Source organism: Onychomys torridus, chromosome 1 (genome assembly GCF_903995425.1).
Source record: "Onychomys torridus chromosome 1, mOncTor1.1, whole genome shotgun sequence".
Lineage (NCBI taxonomy): Eukaryota > Metazoa > Chordata > Mammalia > Rodentia > Cricetidae > Onychomys > Onychomys torridus.
Window position 1 is genome coordinate 83,959,728 of NC_050443.1, and position 18,291 is coordinate 83,978,018.

At 46.7% G+C, this 18,291-nt stretch overlaps 2 protein-coding genes across 4 annotated transcripts in view; one reads left to right on the forward strand and one right to left on the reverse strand.

The window, feature by feature from the left end:
• The window catches only part of Fam160a2 (family with sequence similarity 160 member A2), a 48,545-nt gene that overhangs the window by 22,011 nt on the left and 8,243 nt on the right, over positions 1 to 18,291 (reverse strand). For 2 of the 3 annotated variants that reach the window (XM_036197120.1, XM_036197102.1), the window contains exon 1: positions 1,440 to 1,576. The gene's annotated coding sequence lies outside the window, so the exon portion shown is untranslated. Of the gene's footprint in view, positions 1 to 1,439; positions 1,577 to 2,328; positions 2,391 to 18,291 lie in introns of those variants that run through there. The other variant, XM_036197112.1, reaches the window with a different exon arrangement.
• Positions 6,999 to 11,320, forward strand: Cnga4 (cyclic nucleotide gated channel subunit alpha 4). The gene is made up of 6 exons (XM_036197128.1): positions 6,999 to 7,163; positions 7,295 to 7,396; positions 7,606 to 7,712; positions 8,165 to 8,810; positions 10,025 to 10,374; positions 10,791 to 11,320. Exons 1-6 carry the CDS (start codon positions 7,102 to 7,104, stop codon positions 11,249 to 11,251), a joined length of 1,728 nt encoding a protein of 575 aa, XP_036053021.1. The 5' UTR covers positions 6,999 to 7,101; the 3' UTR covers positions 11,252 to 11,320.

Below are 18,291 nucleotides of genomic sequence, written 5' to 3' on the forward strand. Positions count from 1 at the left end.
TCATTATGAAGAAGGCCTCTTTGACCTCCAGAGAAAAGAAAATATCTCTATCACAGGATGAAGTAACTAGCTCTGAAGCTGATATTCTGGAACAGAATGTGTACTGAAGCTGCCTCTAATTCTCAAGGGATGATCTTCATAGGAAAGACCTAAACCATGGCGATGGCTAAGGAGGCTCAAGATGCCTCAGCTACCTAATGGACTGTTGTTAGTAGAGAAGATCCAATGATGCGGAAATGGCCATTATCACTGAGTGAGTCCAACTTTCCAAAATTCATGTCTCTGTGGATTGGTAAGGAGATGGGCTTGTTAAAATACAAATAAAATGAACTCAATTATAGGGTATAGAGGTAGGGGTAGACTGTAAAAGAATAGAGGAAAACTTTCTGGGTGGTAAAAGTGTTTGGCATCTTGGTTTCAAAAATTTGCACATATATTGAAACATGTCAATTTAAAGTATGAGCAGTTTACTGTTCAAAAATTTACCTCCACAAGGCAATGTTTTGTTTTTTGCTTTTCAACTCTTGTGGAAAGTAAACCTAAATTCAGTGCTGCCTTTGACAAGCCGATGTGACTCCCATGAAAGTACAATTAGCAAATGATAGTGCAATACAGATGACAACCATAGGTAAGGAGGAATGGAGGAAGGATGTCCAGAAGCAGGCAGAAGAAAAACACAAAACAAAAAACAAAATACAAGCAGTTCTACCTCGCCACACCTCCCAAAAAACCTTCATGAGGGTCCCATCTTAAAGTCTGCCTTACAAAAGTGGAACCTGAGGAAACTGTGGTTCAGTTACTATTCTGTGAATGACTAAACCTCAAACATTTTTATTATCATAGTTATTATTGCTCATGATGCTGTTTGTGTTTTAATTTTTTTTTTTCCTCTCTAAAATGTCCATGGGTGCAGGGTAGCCATGTGCACAACACATGCACCTGTACTGTCTGTCCTTCCTTGCTCTAAAACTACTGCTCTCCCTGGACAGGACAGGGACAACCAAGAAGGCCCCACAACCAACCTCATCTCTTATCCAAGTCTTACAACCCTCAGTCTCTCTTCCCTCCTCTGCTCTGTCTTCAACTCCTTCATCAAGGCTCAGCCATCCCCCGCAAGTTCCCGCCTTGGCCTGCAATGCTCCTCATCCTCGCGCAGGCCTTACCCCCTCAACTCTTGTCCCAGGACGTCCCTCACCTTCCCAAGCTCGGCGACCCCACATCCTTCGCAAACGGTGTTCATGGGTCCCTTTAACTTGGCCCTTCAGCAAGCATCCCAGGATCTCCTCTAGCTGGCTTCTCCTGATCCGCAGCACCCAGGCTGTCCCCTGCCCCGCTACCTCGGACGCTCGCAGCCCCTCACCACCTGCCAACCCCTCACCCTGTCCCCTCACGCCAGCAATTCCCAAACCCGGTGCGGTCACCCCGAACCCCCTCGGCACCTTGCGCCTCTGCGCGCGCCGCAACCCACGCGTCGCTTTCGCTTGCACCACGCCGCCCTGCCCGGGCCTGTCGGCGGCCGGGCTAGGTGAGTTCAGGCCGCCGCCATCGCTCCTCAGGCGCACCAGCCGCGCCCCGCCCCGCGCCACACGCAGCCCGCGCCCCCGCGCACCTCACGCAACCGCCCAGCGACGCACGGGCTGGGCAGCGGCGTGCCAGCTCATTGGCCCGGCCAGGCCCTAGCTAGAGCGTCGACGCTTGTTTCCCGGCAACGGCCGAGCGCAGAGGCGGGGTCGCAGTCCGCATTCCCGGGAAGGAGCGCGTCCACACCCCCAGGCTCCGCCCCCGCCCGCCTCAGACTCCGCCCTTCTGAGGATTCCGGCGTTTTATAGGGGCCGACCTGAGAAGAGGCGGAGGCCTGCGGGCAGGGGCGGGGCCTGGGGAGAAGAATTCGAACTAGACGGGAGAAGGTGGCTCCTTGGGAGGGACAAGCCTCTGAGGCCAGGAACCGCCTAGCCTGGGAAGGCACCCGGCTGGAGGGCGAGGACGAGGACGAGGGGGCGGGACCACAAGTCCTGGGCGGTGCTTTAGCGCCCAGTGGGCGGGGCTTCCTCCAAGGGCCAGTCTGTGGGCAGGGCCTGTGGGAGAGCGATCCTAGACTTAGGCTGACGGCCACTAAGGTGGATTATTTTCGCCAGACTTGTGCAAGCAGCTTGGACTCTACCTTCCTACCCGCGGAGACTGCCTCTTCCTGGCTCTCCCAAAGCTTCCATGACCCCGCAGAACGCGGAATAAGTTCCTACATGACAGTCTGAATTCCTGGTCCATTAGAACCAGTTACAACATAGTATTAGGGCTATAAAAGGAGAAGCATCTACGAGCAGCACTTACCATGATTTCTGTGCATAGAGGTTGAAAGAGCTGAGGGTCGATTTTCCAGGAGGAGATGCTGGCTAAAACAAGAATGAGAAACACTAAGATAGAGAAATCGTTTCCAATAAAGTCTGTTGAAAGTATTGTATCAGTGTTACCCGATTGTGATCATTGTTCTATAGTTACATAAAATGATGGATGACAGGGAAACATGGGAAAGGAATTTACAATTTAACTTTCTGTAAGCCTAAAATTGGTTCAAAGTTAAAAGTATTCAAAAGGAAGAAAAATGGAAATTTCAGCCTAAAGGATTAGCTATACTAAGGCTATACAATGGACAAGATGCTGTGGGATATAAGAACTAGATAACAAGAAGCCTGAGCCATTAGGCCAAACAGTTTAAATAATATAAGTGTCTGAGTGATTATTTTATAAGTGGGCTGTCGGACTGCCGGGCTTGGTGGGACTTGGAGAGAAAACTCTAGCTATAACAAGACACTGAGAACTGCAACCAGTACAATGTGAAACATGCAAAGCAAAGATCAGATGAGGATGAAAAAGGAATATAAAGTACTGCAGGACTGGTAGGCCATGTTAGTTTATATTGTATTCTTGGAACAATAGCGAGATACAGTTTTGTACATGGTCAAGTTGACAGGGTACCTTTGCAAATGTCATTCAAGAGCAAGGCCCAAAATAGGATGGTAAGAATGTAGGGAAGGCAGTATGTGGACATTGGAAGGGTTTGATAATTGGATGACTGTAAACGGGAAGAGGAAGGATTGAATATCAATATTCTATATTAATGCAAAAACAATCAAAGGGGACTGGCGAGACACCGCCATGGGCTGAGCGAGTGTGAAGAACGGAGTTCCGATTCCCCAGTACCTACATAAATAACAGATAGGTGTGGTCACCCACCTATATCCAGCTTTGAAAGGTAACTCTAAGTTTGTGTGAAAGAGCCTGTCTCATTGAATAAAGTGGAAGAGCAATCAATTATGATTCCTTCCATCAAGTTACAGCCTCCACATGCATATACACCCGTGTGCATGCACACCCACACACATACAAACACACAGACACACACATACACACAAAGAATGGAAAAAGAAAATAATTTAAGAAACTTGTAAAATAGCATTGCTATTAGAAACCAAGGTATGATTGCCATTGGAATAGCATTGACTGAAAGAAGAAGAATGATTCCTAAGGCCTATAATACTTCTGCTTCTTCATCCAAGTGCTGAGATGGATAAGTTCTATTTGTGAAAATGTATCAAGCTATATATTTCTCTGTTGTTGCTATGATAGTGGTAGTTACTATACTGGTCAGCTATCCATCGCTGTGACAAGTACTTAAGATTAATAAGTTAAAAAAAAAGTTTATCTTCACTCAGAAATTTCTGCCCCTGGTTGCCTTTGGGCCTGTAGTGAGGAAGTACGTCATAGCACAAAGTATGTGGTAAAGGAGGCTGCTCACCTTGTGGCATCCTGGAAGTAAAGGGTTGGATGGAAAATGTCAGAATCCCAATATCCTCTTCAAGGATATTGGCATACCTGCATTGGCATGCTACCTGGATCCCCTTCCTAAAAGTTCTACCCCCCCAATAGCTACATTAGCTACTGACCAACACATAGCCTATAAGTGAACATTCAAGATCCAACCCATAATATTAAGTAACAAACCATTCCTAATTACTGGCATAACAGAAGGCCTGTTATGCCTCCACATTCTGTGAAACCAGTAAGGTGCAGCAGAAATGGCTTATTTCTGTCCCATGATTTCTGGAGCTTTATATAGGAAACTCATATGTGGGAGTGACTTGAGCTTAGTCACTAGAATATCTAAAGCAGTAGTTCTCAACCTTCCTAACGCTGTGTTAATTAATGACCCTTGAATACAGTTCCTCATGGTGTGGTGACACCCAACCATAAATTTTTTCTGTTGCTACTTCATAACTGTAATTTTGCCACTGTTAGGAATCATGAAGTAAATATCTGATAGCAGGATATCTGATACATGGCCTCCAAAGGGGTCTAGACCCACAGGTTGAGAACTGCTGATCTAAAGGCTTCTTCAGTCATATGTGAAAACTGAAAGGCTGAACTCAGCTCAGACTTCCAGAGTTTCTCACAATGTGGTGGCCAGGATCTAAAAGAGCAAGGATCCTGAGAGGGAGTTGTCACACAAGATATATTCCAAGAGACCCAGAAAGAAGCAGCACAGTCTTGGATGATCTAGCCTCAGATCATTATACAGCATCACTCTTTCTATACTCTATCAGATGACAGTCACAAGTGACAAACATCAAAGAATTTGTGCTCATTTTTTAAAATATCCACCATGTTACATAATAGTGAATATCGGTCCCATGTTTTTTGCTGGAAGGACAGAAATGGATGTTGAAGAAAAAGAGTAGGTGGAGGAAGATAAGGGTACAGATGCAGTAAGTTGAAAGTGACTGTAGTGGCCGGAATAAGAATGACCCCCATGGGCTCATATATTTGAATGTTCAGTTACCAGGGAGTGGAACTATTTGAAAGGATTAAAAAGATTAGTAAGTGTTGCCCTGTTGGAAAAAGTGTGTCACTAGGGGTGGCCTTTGAGGTTTCAAAAGCCCATGCCACTCTCCTCCCTTTGCCTATAGATCAGGATGTAGCTCTCAACTACTTCTCCAGCACCATGCCTACCATGCTCTCTGCCATGATGATAAACGGACCAAGCCTCTGAAAGTGTAAGCAAGCCCTAATTAAATGCTTTCAGTTATAAGAGTTGCCATGGCCATGGTGTCTCTTCACAGCATTAGATCAGTGACTAAGACAGTGTGATTGAGGGTTAGCAAAGCAGAATCTAGTATGCAGCTAGTTGAGTGGATGATTGATGCTCAGGGGAGTTCATGAGAGTTACTGGATATCAAAGCAATTCTTTGGGTGACTAAGATCATCCATGACTAAGATAGTGTATGGAAGATGGAAAGAGTAAGATCTAAGAGTTCTAGGAAACACTAACCTAGAAGGGATGGGCAAAGCAGCTTATAAAAAGAGACTGGGAAAGAAACAGAAAACCAAGAAATGGTGGTATTACAAAAGCTATGGATAAGAGCATCTTGAAAACAATTACTTAGGGATGTAGATATTTCTTTCAAGAAACTCCAAAAATATAAATCTGACACTACCCTATTGTCTATTAAAAAAATCAAAGTTAATTTCATGGCTGATAAAAGTCTCCTGACCTGGCCTCTGCCTACCATTCAGCCTCATTTTCAGCACTACCTTCCCTTTCCTGTCCCCTCTCTCTTTTTTAAAATTTGGGGGTCAACAAGAGGGTTGAGCAGGTAAAAGCACTTGCTACACAAGCCAGTTTGATCCCTAGATGCATCAACTGACTCTAAAAGTTGTACTCTGACCTCCATAGTTACCGTGGTACATGCACACTCTCTCTTTTTATTCTTCTTTATTTTGTTTTGTCTTTTTGAGACAGAGTTTCTTTGTCTAGCCCTTGGCTGTCCTGGAACTCACTCTATAGACCAGGCTGGCCTTGAACTCACAGAGATCCACCTGCCTCTTCAAGTGCTAGGATAAAAGGCATGTGCTACCACCGTCTGCTCCCACACATACATACTGCACACTAATTATATTAAATAAAACTTTTAAATATTTTTAAACTATTGATATTCTCCCAGTCACCACCATTTCCCATGCCTTTATTCTGTTGCACACTTCAAACATCCTACGTTGGTGCTGTCCATTCTCCCATCTGCATACTTAACTCAGCTCAGTTGGGACTCTTCCTACCACCATAATGCCCTCTACATATTCATCTAACAGAATGCTCACCAGACTCTTTGTAAGCACTATCCTTGTGTATTTACCTAAATGCGTCCTACCCTACTGAACATTCTTCCTACAAGACTGAGGATCTAGGGGATTGTCCCACTCAGCACAGTATTGGCCTGGCATACAGCTGGAATTTTAATGATGACATCTTGACTAAACAAGATGGCAATAGCAACGGGGATATCAACTAGAGGGGGAAAATATAGGAGATCTGTTTATTTTGTTATGAAAAGAAATGTTTCAACAGGAAAAGTTAAAGAAGTTGAGGGTCCATGAAATACGTGCAATAGGTGGTGGTCCTGGGCATGAGAGATAATAGGAAAAGAATGAGGGTAAAGTAACACAAGATGACACACAGGTACCCCAGAACATTAGGTGATGTGTATGTAGATAATTAAGATGTAGCTAATGAGAACACCTCTGATGCGAGAGGCACCTTTTTGTCCCTAGAGACTAGTTTACCACCTGACACGAATGAGCCACTTGGCACAAAATTGTTAAATAAATAACTAGGCCCAAACGGAGAACATACATAAGGTAAAAACAGAATTCAAACCTACATTGAAGGCAGGCTGGATCTCCTGACCTTGATACCATAGGCTTAAGGGGAAGGCAAAAAAGAAAAGACAGTAATGAAAACGAAGCTTCCTTCCCAAGCATCCACCTCCCACCATCCCCGGGGACCTCATTAAAGGTGTTTAGCTGGGCAGGTGTAAAGCAGGCTCAGCCCTGGGAGACAGGGAAGGAAGGGTGTTGGAGCTGTGTTGCCTCCACCCACTCCAGACCCGCCAACCCTAGTTGTGTTGCTAAGAGCTTCAAAGACAGAGAATACACAGCTGGAGCCTGGGGCAGCTTCTTCCAGGAAGCTAGGCACTAGCCCCCATTTTCCCAAACCACTATAGTCAGAGAAGCACTGGATATTCTACAGGCTTAGGACTAAGCCACAGAACCATGAGCCAGGACAGCAAAGTGAAGACAACAGAGTCCAGCCCCCCAGCCCCATCCAAAGCCAGGTGAGCAGGCTGGGCCTCTGTGTGGGGTCTAATCACCTGTCCCTGGGGCCTCCTCCTTCTTGGTGTCCTGGTCACAACCCAAGCATTGAATGTCTGGTGGATAAATGAAAAGAGTCTCTTCTTCCCTACAGGAAGAGGCTGCCTGTCCTAGACCCATCTGGGGATTATTACTACTGGTGGCTGAACACGATGGTCTTCCCAGTCATGTATAACCTCATCATTGTTGTGTGCAGGTTTGGCAGGGGTGCTAAGTGAAAGGGGGGGTGCTTAAGCTGTACTAAAGAGTGACGCCAAGGTGAAGGGCAGGCCAGGAGGGCAGGGCCTAAGGGAGGGGCATCTTCCCTGGAAGGGCTCAAGGCAGAGTACTGAGGGATCTGTCCTAGCAGCCACCTTACACACGGTTGGTTCCTTTAAGCCAATCCCTTCTGCCCCTGCCCTGCAGAGCCTGCTTTCCTGACTTGCAACATAGTTACCTGGTGGCCTGGTTTGTGCTGGACTATACAAGTGACCTGCTATACCTACTAGACATCGGGGTGCGCTTCCACACAGGTCAGTGAATTTCTGGGGCTAACCTTTTCCTCATATTTCCTTAAAGAATGTGTTAAGAAAGCAGCTACCTCAGCTGGGCGTTGGTGGCTCACGCCTTTAATCCCAGCACTTGGGAGGCAGAGGCAAGCGGATCTCTGTGAGTTCGAGGCCAACCTGGTCTACAAAGCGAGTTCCAGGAAAGGTGCAAAGCTACACAGAGAAACCTTGTCTGGAAAAAAAAAAAAAAAAAAAAAAAAAAAAAAGAAGAAGAAGAATAGAAAGAAAGAAAGCAGCTACCTCTAGGACTGCACTGTCACGTGTTTCTGTGCTTGACAACGCCACAATGCTCACTCCAGAAACCGTGGAGAGGGCTATGCCTGCCTCCATCTTGCCCTCATGTGTGGCCTGGCATATCTGGCCTGTCCCCACCCTGCCCACAGTTGACCCTAGCCCATCTTCTCCTTTCTTCCTAGGATTCCTAGAGCAGGGCATCCTTGTGGTGGACAAAGGCATGATCGCCAGTCGCTATGTCCGCACCTGGAGCTTCCTGTTGGACCTGGCTTCCCTGGTCCCCACAGACGCAGCCTACCTGCGTCTGGGCCCCCACATTCCCACGCTCAGGCTAAACCGCTTTCTCCGGGTGCCCCGCCTCTTTGAGGCCTTTGACCGTACGGAGACCCGCACAGCTTACCCAAATGCCTTCCGCATCGCCAAGCTGATGCTCTACATCTTCGTTGTCATCCATTGGAACAGCTGCTTATACTTTGCCCTGTCCAGGTACCTGGGCTTCGGACGGGATGCATGGGTGTACCCAGATCCCGCACAGCCTGGCTTTGAGCGCTTGCGGCGCCAGTATCTCTACAGCTTCTATTTCTCCACTCTGATTCTGACCACTGTGGGCGACACGCCACTCCCAGCCCGGGAGGAAGAGTACCTCTTCATGGTGGGTGACTTCCTGCTGGCCGTCATGGGTTTCGCCACCATCATGGGTAGCATGAGCTCTGTCATTTACAACATGAACACGGCTGACGCCGCGTTCTACCCAGACCACGCTCTGGTAAAGAAGTACATGAAGCTGCAGCACGTCAACCGGAGGTTGGAGCGGCGAGTTATTGACTGGTGAGAGGGCCAGTTGCAGACCCAGCCAGGGGGAGGTCCGCCTTAGGGCCTGAGCCCAGTGACTGTTCTTATTATCTACTGGCTAGACCAGGTAGCTGGAAGACAGCCGTCATTGGTAGGTCTGCCGGATAGGGCTTAGAAAGTGGTGTCTTCCACTGAGGGAATCTGGACTAGAGGAAAAGGGTGGGCAAGAGACGGACGAAAAGAGGAATTTGTGTACAAGAGTGACATAGGGACCAGAGAATGGGAGCTGCCACTGCCTGGGAGGACTCTGAAAGGAGTGGGTGGAGAGGGGAACTATCCAGCCAGGAGATGGCCAACAGATGGTTGATTATATCATAATAATGCAAACTATGTTCCGAATAAAAGGAAATGTCTCCAAGTCAGAGAGTCACCACAAAGCCTGTCTGAGAGGGTGGAAGCTTGCTGACGAAAACAGCTCAATGTAGAAGTGGTATCAGACACTGAGGCTGGGGGGTGGAGGTGTGGGGGGCCTGACAGGAGGTAAAGGAGTGGTATCAGACACTGAGGCTGGGGTGTCGGGGTGTGGGAGGCCTGACAGGAGGTAAAGGAGTGGTATCAGACACTGAGGCTGGGGTGTCGGGGTGTGGGGGGCCTGACAGGAGGTAAAGGAGTGGTATCAGACACTGGGCTGGGGGTGGGGGTGTGGGAAGGCTGGGGTGTCGGGGTGTGGGGGCCTGACAGGAGGTAAAGGAGTGGTATCAGACACTGAGGCTGGGGTGTCGGGGTGTGGGGGGCCTGACAGGAGGTAAAGGAGTGGTATCAGACACTGAGGCTGGGGTGGTCGGGGTGTGGGGGGCCTGACAGGAGGTAAAGGAGTGGTATCAGACACTGAGACTGGGGTGTCGGGGTGTGGGGGGCCTGACAGGAGGTAAAGGAGTGGTATCAGACACTGAGGCTGGGGGGTGGGGGTGTGGGGGGCCTGACAGGAGGTAAAGGAGTGGTATCAGACACTGAGGCTGGGGGGTGGGGGTGTGGGGGGCCTGACAGGAGGTAAAGGAGTGGTAAGTGCCTCCACACCTTGGAGGAAGTAGAAAAGATCATGTCTGTAACCAAAAAAGGGGACCAGAAACCATGTGGTACTCCCATTGATCTTATGAGAACTCGGTGTGGCTGGGTTCTTGGTAGAGCTGAGTCCTGATGGAGTGGGCGGAGGCAGACACACGGGACAAATGGTACTCCCTTTCTCCCAGGTACCAGCACCTGCAGATCAACAAGAAGATGACCAACGAGGTAGCCATCTTGCAGCACTTGCCTGAGCGGCTGCGGGCAGAGGTTGCTGTGTCTGTGCACCTGTCTACCCTGAGCCGAGTCCAGATCTTCCAGAACTGTGAAGCCAGCCTGCTGGAAGAGCTGGTGCTGAAGCTCCAGCCCCAGACCTACTCACCAGGAGAATATGTATGCCGCAAAGGGGACATTGGCCGAGAGATGTACATCATCCGGGAGGGCCAGCTGGCTGTGGTGGCAGATGATGGTGTCACACAGTACGCTGTGCTTGGTGCGGGGCTCTACTTTGGGGAGATCAGTATCATCAACATCAAAGGTGCGTCCTCAAGAGGAAGTGCTAGGGACAGTGCTGGGCAGGGGAATGAGAGTGGCAGAACCCTAAGACAAGACGTATTTTGGAGTACGTAGATTACAAAGATCTGGCCGTTGTCTGAGTCCTCCTCCAGGACTCAGGAGAGAAGTAGGATAGCGATTATGTGTTCCCTGAGGAAGAGCTGAGCCAGGGTCAGTGGGTAGGATGGATTCTTAGAAAACAAAGCATTCTGTTCCATGGGCACGAGTTAACGATAAGCACAGGGCTTGGTCACCAGCACGTTACTAAATGAAAAAATGAAACAGAAAAAGAGGTTCGGAAGCACCAATGTGGAGGTTATATGTTGGTTTAGGAGTGAAATGTCACCTTCCTGTCCCCACTAACTACTCTCCCCACATCTGTCTGCCCTTGAACCACAGGGAACATGTCTGGAAACCGACGAACAGCCAACATCAAGAGCCTAGGTTATTCGGACCTGTTTTGCCTCAGCAAGGAGGATCTGCGGGAGGTGCTGAGTGAGTATCCACAGGCCCAGGCCGTCATGGAGGAGAAGGGCCGTGAGATCCTGCTCAAAATGAATAAGTTGGATGTGAATGCTGAGGCAGCTGAGATCGCCCTCCAGGAGGCCACAGAGTCTCGGCTCAAAGGCCTCGACCAGCAGCTGGATGATCTACAGACCAAGTTTGCTCGCCTCCTAGCTGAGCTGGAGTCCAGTGCACTGAAGATCGCTTACCGCATCGAAAGGCTGGAGTGGCAGACTAGAGAGTGGCCAATGCCAGAGGACCTGGCTGAGGCTGATGATGAGGCTGAGCCTGGGGAAGGAACTTCCAAGGATGCAGAGGGAAAGGCTAGACAGGAGGGACCCTCAGGCATAGAATGACCCCATCCTGACCCCCTGACTCCCAGTTCTAAGTGAATCCAGAATGGTAGGAAAGCTTGCCTGCAGAAACTGTCAACCTATTTGCTAGGTCACAGAGACTTAGGTAAATTGGTCTATAGATGCCTAGCTAGAGATGTGGGTTATAGCATTCATTTGGCCTGTACTCACCAGAGCGTGCGCGCACGCACACACACACACACACACACACACACCACACCACACCACACCACACCACACACTCGCATGCACTGGCTCAAGACTGTGAGTTCCACATAAAATGTTCCTGTCTTCAGTGCACATGTACATTCTCACAAGCAAGGCTATGACTTATACCCACTTAACCCACAATCACAGAGAAAGATGAATGCACTGGGGGTGTTGGAGTAACCCTGCTACATTTAAAGGAGGCTTCGATATAGGACAAGGACAGTGTTGGAGCTACAGGGAAAGAAGTCTGATACAATGTCTGAACTATGGTCACTCTAGGTCACCACTTCAGCTGCGTCAGGGCATGGCCAGACTTCAGGTCTGAGCTGTGCCAGATGGTGTTGTAAAATGAACCTGATGTGTAATTTAGGGATATAACTGAATGATAAGTGTCATTATCTGGAGAGATTAAGAGGGTTATTGCACTTTAAAACATTTTAAAATATGTAATTATTTTGTGCTTTATTAATAAAATGTAAGGTTCATAGATTGGCACTGGTTTTATCTCATTCCTCTCTATGTTGCCAGAGCCCAAACTGCCTGGTACATAGTAGGTGCACACATATATATTTGATGACCAAAGTGAGGATACCCTAAACATAGAAGCCCAGTGATTGAAGAAGATAAGAACCAGTTCCTCAAGAGCCTTTTCTACCATCTCTGCCTCAAGTCATCTAAACTAGAGTGGGTAGGTATGATGTAAATGATTTCATCACATACCTGATGGACTTAGGGAGAGGAAAATAAGCTTATGGTTGGTACAGTGTGATGCACACACTTGACCCCATCAGGGTCTCTGTCAGAATGGGTGACTCTTGCCACTCATAGAATCCTCATCTATAGCAACACAAGCACAGTGATAATGGACCAGCTTCAACTCTCTGGATGCAGGACAGTATAGTTTCAAGGCCAGATGTGCATCTTCTTCTGCCTCTGTTCTTCTAGGATGAAGGGTGCGATGTCACCATATGGGGTCCTCTAGAGGTGGAGCAGTTCCCATCACTGTGTTGAAAACAGTGCTTTCACAGTTTGGGATGTGCTGGATAGAGGTATCTTAGAACACAAATTTAAGTTCCTTTAATAACACAAAAATAAAAGTCGGTTGTTTTAGTCTAAAAACCTTAGTATGTAACAAGAATCAAATGAGATACTTCTGTGTATAGCAAAGCACGTTCTTGAGATAGTCATTGGGGGTGCTGCACGTTTCATCTCTCATTTCCATCTTAGTATATTACTGAAATGTTTGCCCCCCCCCGAATATAAAGCTCTTTGAATTGCAGCATCCAAACCAGGAATCAACAGAAACCTCTGCTCCATTTATGAAAGCTTAGGACCTCACCAACAATTCATTCAGAAGCAAATGTTCCCATCTGTCTACACAGGCTTAGAGTAGAGAGAACCAAAACTTCTGGACCTGAGGGTAGAATATTTCTTAAGACTAATTAAAGGAACAGGAATTGAAAGTCTGTTAGTTTTTGTTTTTTGTTTTTTTTTTTAAACTTGCTGTAACATCTTACCACAAACTTCACAGCCTGAAACAGCACCACTTATTACCTCACAGCTGACTCAGATGTCAGCAGGACTGGGCTTTTAGCTGCAGGCTTCAGGGAAGAATCTGCTTCCAGATTCATTCCAGCTGTTGACAGAATTTGTCCCTCTTGACTGTAGGTAGGACTCAGCTCTCTAGTTTTCTGGTGCATGCCTCCTTTAAGCACTGCTCCCCACTCCACCTTTCCCCCGAAAACATCCCACTTCTAGGACAAGCAAAGGAAAGGCTATTGTAGCAGGCTTTTTCTTTTGAACCACCAGACAGTTCCCAAATCATGACACGGAGACTTATTATTAATTATGAATGCTTGGCTTTATCTTAGCTCTTATTTTAATCTGTTTCTCTTTATGTTTTGCCTTGGGCTTTTTATTTTTCCTTCTGTCTATGTATGTATTCCGTGTCTGGCTGGCTGGCAGCTACCTGGCTTCTGGCCCCAGGAGTGTCTCTCTTTTTCTCCCTCATTCTCTTCTTCTTCTCAAGCCTAGATTTCTCCTCCTACTTATTCTCTTTGCCCACCAGCCCCACCTATCCCTCTCCTACCTAGCTATTGGCCATTCAGCTTTATTAGACTCATCAGGTGCTTTAGGCAGGCAAGGTGAAACAGCAACATATCTTTACACAATTAAACTAATGCAACACATCTTTGCATAATTAAACAAATGCATCACAAACAAATGTAACACATCTTTATATAGTTAAATATTCCACAACAGGCTCTTCTTCATGGGCCCCCCTCAGATTAGGCCAAGTCAGCCTGAATAATGCAGAATAATTTCTCTGTTTCAAGGTTAGCCAACTATTAATTTTAATTACATCTGCAAAGCTCCCTTTGCTATATTCTGAAGACAAAAGTAATAACAGCCAAATTTCTGCCTATTATAATCTTTTGGGAGGAAGCAACTTGGATCCCACTTTCACAGAGGGCACAGAATAGGAAGAACTCAGAGTTGAGTCTTGGAAACTAGAGAATGATCAGTCTCATGAAGCACAGGAGCCTCAGAGTGCACCCCCTAAACATGTATAAGCTTGACCCAAGCACATCCCAGTCAGCCCTGTCAGAAGATGACAAACTCTGCCCAGACGGCCAGAGACATTTGCAATGCCCTGACTTGGGGAAGAGAAAATAGCCAAGAATCCATAAAATACAGCTGAGATCAAATCCTCTGAAAGTTAGATGGTTAGAAACTTTAATGAAGCTTGTCAAACTCACAATATATACAGTATTTTTCACGCTGGTAGAGGCATTGGTGACTGCTATACATATATTTTACTCTTTAGTTCTTATAACAGTATTAGGAAGCTTATTTTTATTATGCTCATTCTTTCCAGATCAGGAAACCGGAGCCCATAGAACAACTGAAAATACTAGCTTTGATTTTTTGAGGAGTTACTTTATGACATGTTCTGGGCCACACGCATTGTCTCAATTCATCATTTTTATCTCCATGTTTAAAAGAAGAGACTGAGGCTATGGGATTAAATAGCCCTAACCACTGGGCTTCTAACTCACGTGAAAGGAAACAGATTTATAATTTATTTTATTTTATTTATTTGTAAAGGAAAGAGATAACCTCAGCTTGGGGCTAAAGCCATTCAAGCTCCCTCCTTTGCAGAGAGCAGTGCTTTTGATCAGTCACTATGGTAACCAGGGGAGACCATTCCTGTGAAGCAAAGCTGTGACCAGACCCCACCGACAAGGCTGCCCATTGTGATGAAATCGGATCTCAAGGATGCAGCCACAAAGGCGGGAACCACCTGCTATGCTGGAGAAGCGGGGGAGAGGGCAAACATCTACACACCTACATCATGTGTGCTGCTAGATGGCACCAAAGTGTCAAAATATGTCAAGGGCTTTCCTGCTGAGATCATGGCTGCCTTGAGGGTTAGCTCTCCTCTCTTCTTGCAGACCTAGGGCCTCATCAGCTTCTCTTCAAGAGTCATGACTTCAGGATACTGCTGGCTGAAATTCAAGGTGTTCACCGCCTCCTATTTTTCCAGTTAGCTACTCTCCTGCAGAAAAATTATCAGCCCATGACCCCCCTTTCTGTTTTCTTTATTTCTTTGTGTTTGACTGCTAACCCTGAAAGACATGAAAATAACTTCTCAAGCTTGGAAAGGAATCAGACTCGTAGGGAGATTGGCTATCCACTCTGAGGTAAGAGCTACTGCAAGCGCTAACAACAGGAGACAAAGTGGGTGGATTCTTGCTTGGGGCTCAGGGAGTTTTGCTTGAGTCTGGAATCAGGGATGGATTGTCCAGCCGGGATCAAACACAGGGCTCAAGTCAGGGAACCTGTTAAGCCAGACTGAAACACAGCTGGTGGGACAGAGCATGTAATTGTAGCCAATCAGACTTGAGGTTTGCTTCTGAAGTAACACTTGCTAGCTGGGAACCCCTCACCCTGTTCTACAAAATCTTTCCGAGCTTTGGAGAGCAAATGCTAGAGAATTAAAATGTGAATTGATTTATGAATGTAAAATTTCCCACCAGCACCTAGAAGATAGTGATTTCTCCATAATAAAAAATCATCTATCACTATTACTCATGTCCCTCTACCTGTGATTTTGCTTTTAAGCTTTCTAGCTCCTGTGAGCCCAAGAGTCTGTGGCCTCTGGGCTCTTCAGCTAGTACCAGATCTGGCCAGCAGAGGGTGCCAGGTTCTTCCTCACCTTACAACCCTCTTCCAGGTTCAGAATTACATTATTTTGAAAAACTAGGGGAAATTCCCAGGAAGAAATGAAATTTGAGGGGCAAGGATAATATTGGAGGGAACTGCGGTCCTGACTAATCAGTGGAAACACTTGTTAAGACTTTTTTTAAAAAAAATTAGATTTATTATTTTGTTGTATGTGTATGTACATGCATGTATGTGTGTGCCTGGTCCCTTAGAGCTGAGAAGAGGACTTCAGATGCCCTGGAAATGGAGTTGCAGGGGGCAATGAGGCACCATGTGAGAGCTGGGAGCTAAGCCCAGATTCTCTACAAGATTAACAAATTAACAAGTTCCCTCCGTATCTCAGTCTGTTGCTCTCAGCCTTCTCCCTTCACCAGCAGGTTCCACAGGAGTGCCAGAAGCTAATAATTGGGGACATTCTTGGAAGCTCTTTCTGAGTGGCTTTCCTTTGGTTCTATCAGCTCTCAAGTGAGGCCTTGACCTGGTAGATCTCTGGCCTTCATTGACCAGCTTTGAGCATCTAGTCTGACACCAAGTGTGATCAGTCAGCCAAAGACACCTTGGCACATGGCTCTGCTCTCCCTCAGCATAAGTTCGGGGACCTGGAAGGCCAGTGCTGCCCCTGATTTCTTCCCTCTGCCCAACATTACTGCCTGCTCTGACTCCAGCTGGCTGCCTTCCCAGTCATTTTCCTCTTTGTTTAATTATGCCAAGAGAAGAGCCTCCTGTGTGGGCAGGGATTGCGTAAGCAGGAGCTCAACACGGAAGCATATCCATGTATCATAGAAATGCAGAGAAAGCCTTGAAAGGCGCAGACTAGAGAGAAGGCAACCTAATCATTCCCAGAGAAAAGGACTTAGGAGTTGGGGAAGAGGAAAGCTAGAACGCCCCAGAACCAAGATGCATTTATCTCCTGTGTGGACCTCAACTCGTGTGTGTGTGTGTGTGTGTGTGTGTGTGTGTGTGTGTGTGTGTGTGTGTGTGTGTTAGAGCTTATTTCATCTCCTGTGTGGACCTCAACTCGTGTGTGTGTGTGTGTGTGTGTGTGTGTGTGTGTGTGTGTGTGTGTGTGTGTGTTAGAGCTTATTTCATGACCCTGACTCCTCTACTCTGTGTGTGTGTGAATGGTAGGCTTCTCAAATAAACTACTAGTATTTGAGGACCTGTCAACTGCTTAGAACTGTAAGTATCTTGCCCCACAGCTTATCTGGCTGGGTATTAGGTATCCTTCTCTCTTTGGATGCTTTTTCTGAGTATTTACTAAAGCTCACCTACCTCAGTTGTGATATTGAGTATTAAAAGAAGGATCATACCTGTGTTACTGGGTCAGAGCATGCCTGGAAAATGTAAATTGTTCTAACCACAAGACTCAAGTTTAGTGGCCCAGAAGCCCCAAGGCCCAAAATAAAAGCCAAATACAATCTTGGCAGGTCAAGACTTAAGTTACAACAGCTTCTCTCAGCTGGAATCTGGCTCTGCTCAGGACATCATGTGGTTTGACATGCTTCTTGAGCACGTGGGTTTCTGACCGGCTCTAGCATGAAGATCCAAGTCTTTCCTCTTAATGTTCATACTGACTTTGCAGTTCCTTTCTTGTTCTTATCTAAACCCTCCCTGTTTCCTGGCCCTGTACAACCTTCTCTCCAAACCCTGGAAGGTGCTTGGCCTGGATATAATCTCCTCATTTGGAGTAATGAACATCTATCCCCTTAACACATTTTCACCCCATTCCTCTCTCACCCAGGGAAATCCCTCTTCTCCACAGTAGCTATTAGTTTTACTTTCTTTTTATAAAGCACTTCATTGGCTGAGAATGTAGCTCAGTAGTAGAGTGTTTGTCCAGCCATGAGCAAAGGCCCTAAGTTTAATCTTTAACACTGCTGAACTAATTAACTGAACAACTTTTACCAGATCAGAGTTTTCACAGGATTTCCTGGCCATCACCTCCCATTATCCAGCAGTAGTCAGATAGAGGAAAAGAGGTTAGCATGGTGCAGAGGTGAGACCAACATGCTATGCAAAAGAAATCATCGACTATGACAAGCTATGCTTCAGTGTCTTTATCACCATTCTTAACTGTCTTCAATGGCTTCCTGTCTGGACTGTTTCTTTGGTGAGGGAGTGTCACAGAGTTTGACCATGCTCCAATGTGTATATGGTGAACCCCAAATAAACTTGGTGTATTTTTTCTTTTGCGGGGAGCGGGAGAAGGTGGGAGGAATGGGAATTAAGTGTCATCAGGTTTCGTTGTATAAAATTCCCAAATAATCAATAAATGGCTTGTCATACAAGCATAGGGGCCTGGCTTGGGATCCCCAGATCTTTGACACAGCAGTGTGTCTGTAATCACAGCACACCCACAGTGAGATTCCACTCAGAGACACACGATTCCCAGAAATGTGTGGACCAGCTAGCCTATGCAGTGACAAACAAGAGAAACCCAGTCTCCAACAAAATGAAAGGTGAGGACTAACACCCAAGGTGTCCTCTGACCTCCATACCCATGCCAAGGCACACGAATGCCAGAACCCACAGGAATGCATTTGCTCACACATATACACAAATCTCTCTCTCTCTCTCTCTCTCTCTCTCTCTCTCTCTCTCTCTCT

Excerpts from the sequence above, each read along its gene's own strand:
- Cnga4 (XM_036197128.1), top strand. The coding sequence starts at position 7,102 with ATGAGCCAGGACAGCAAAGTGAAGACAACAGAGTCCAGCCCCCCAGCC. Across the intron at positions 7,397-7,605 it reads CTCATCATTGTTGTGTGCAG|AGCCTGCTTTCCTGACTTGC; the intron begins GTTTGGCAGGGG and ends CCTGCCCTGCAG. Across the intron at positions 7,713-8,164 it reads CGGGGTGCGCTTCCACACAG|GATTCCTAGAGCAGGGCATC; the intron begins GTCAGTGAATTT and ends CTTTCTTCCTAG.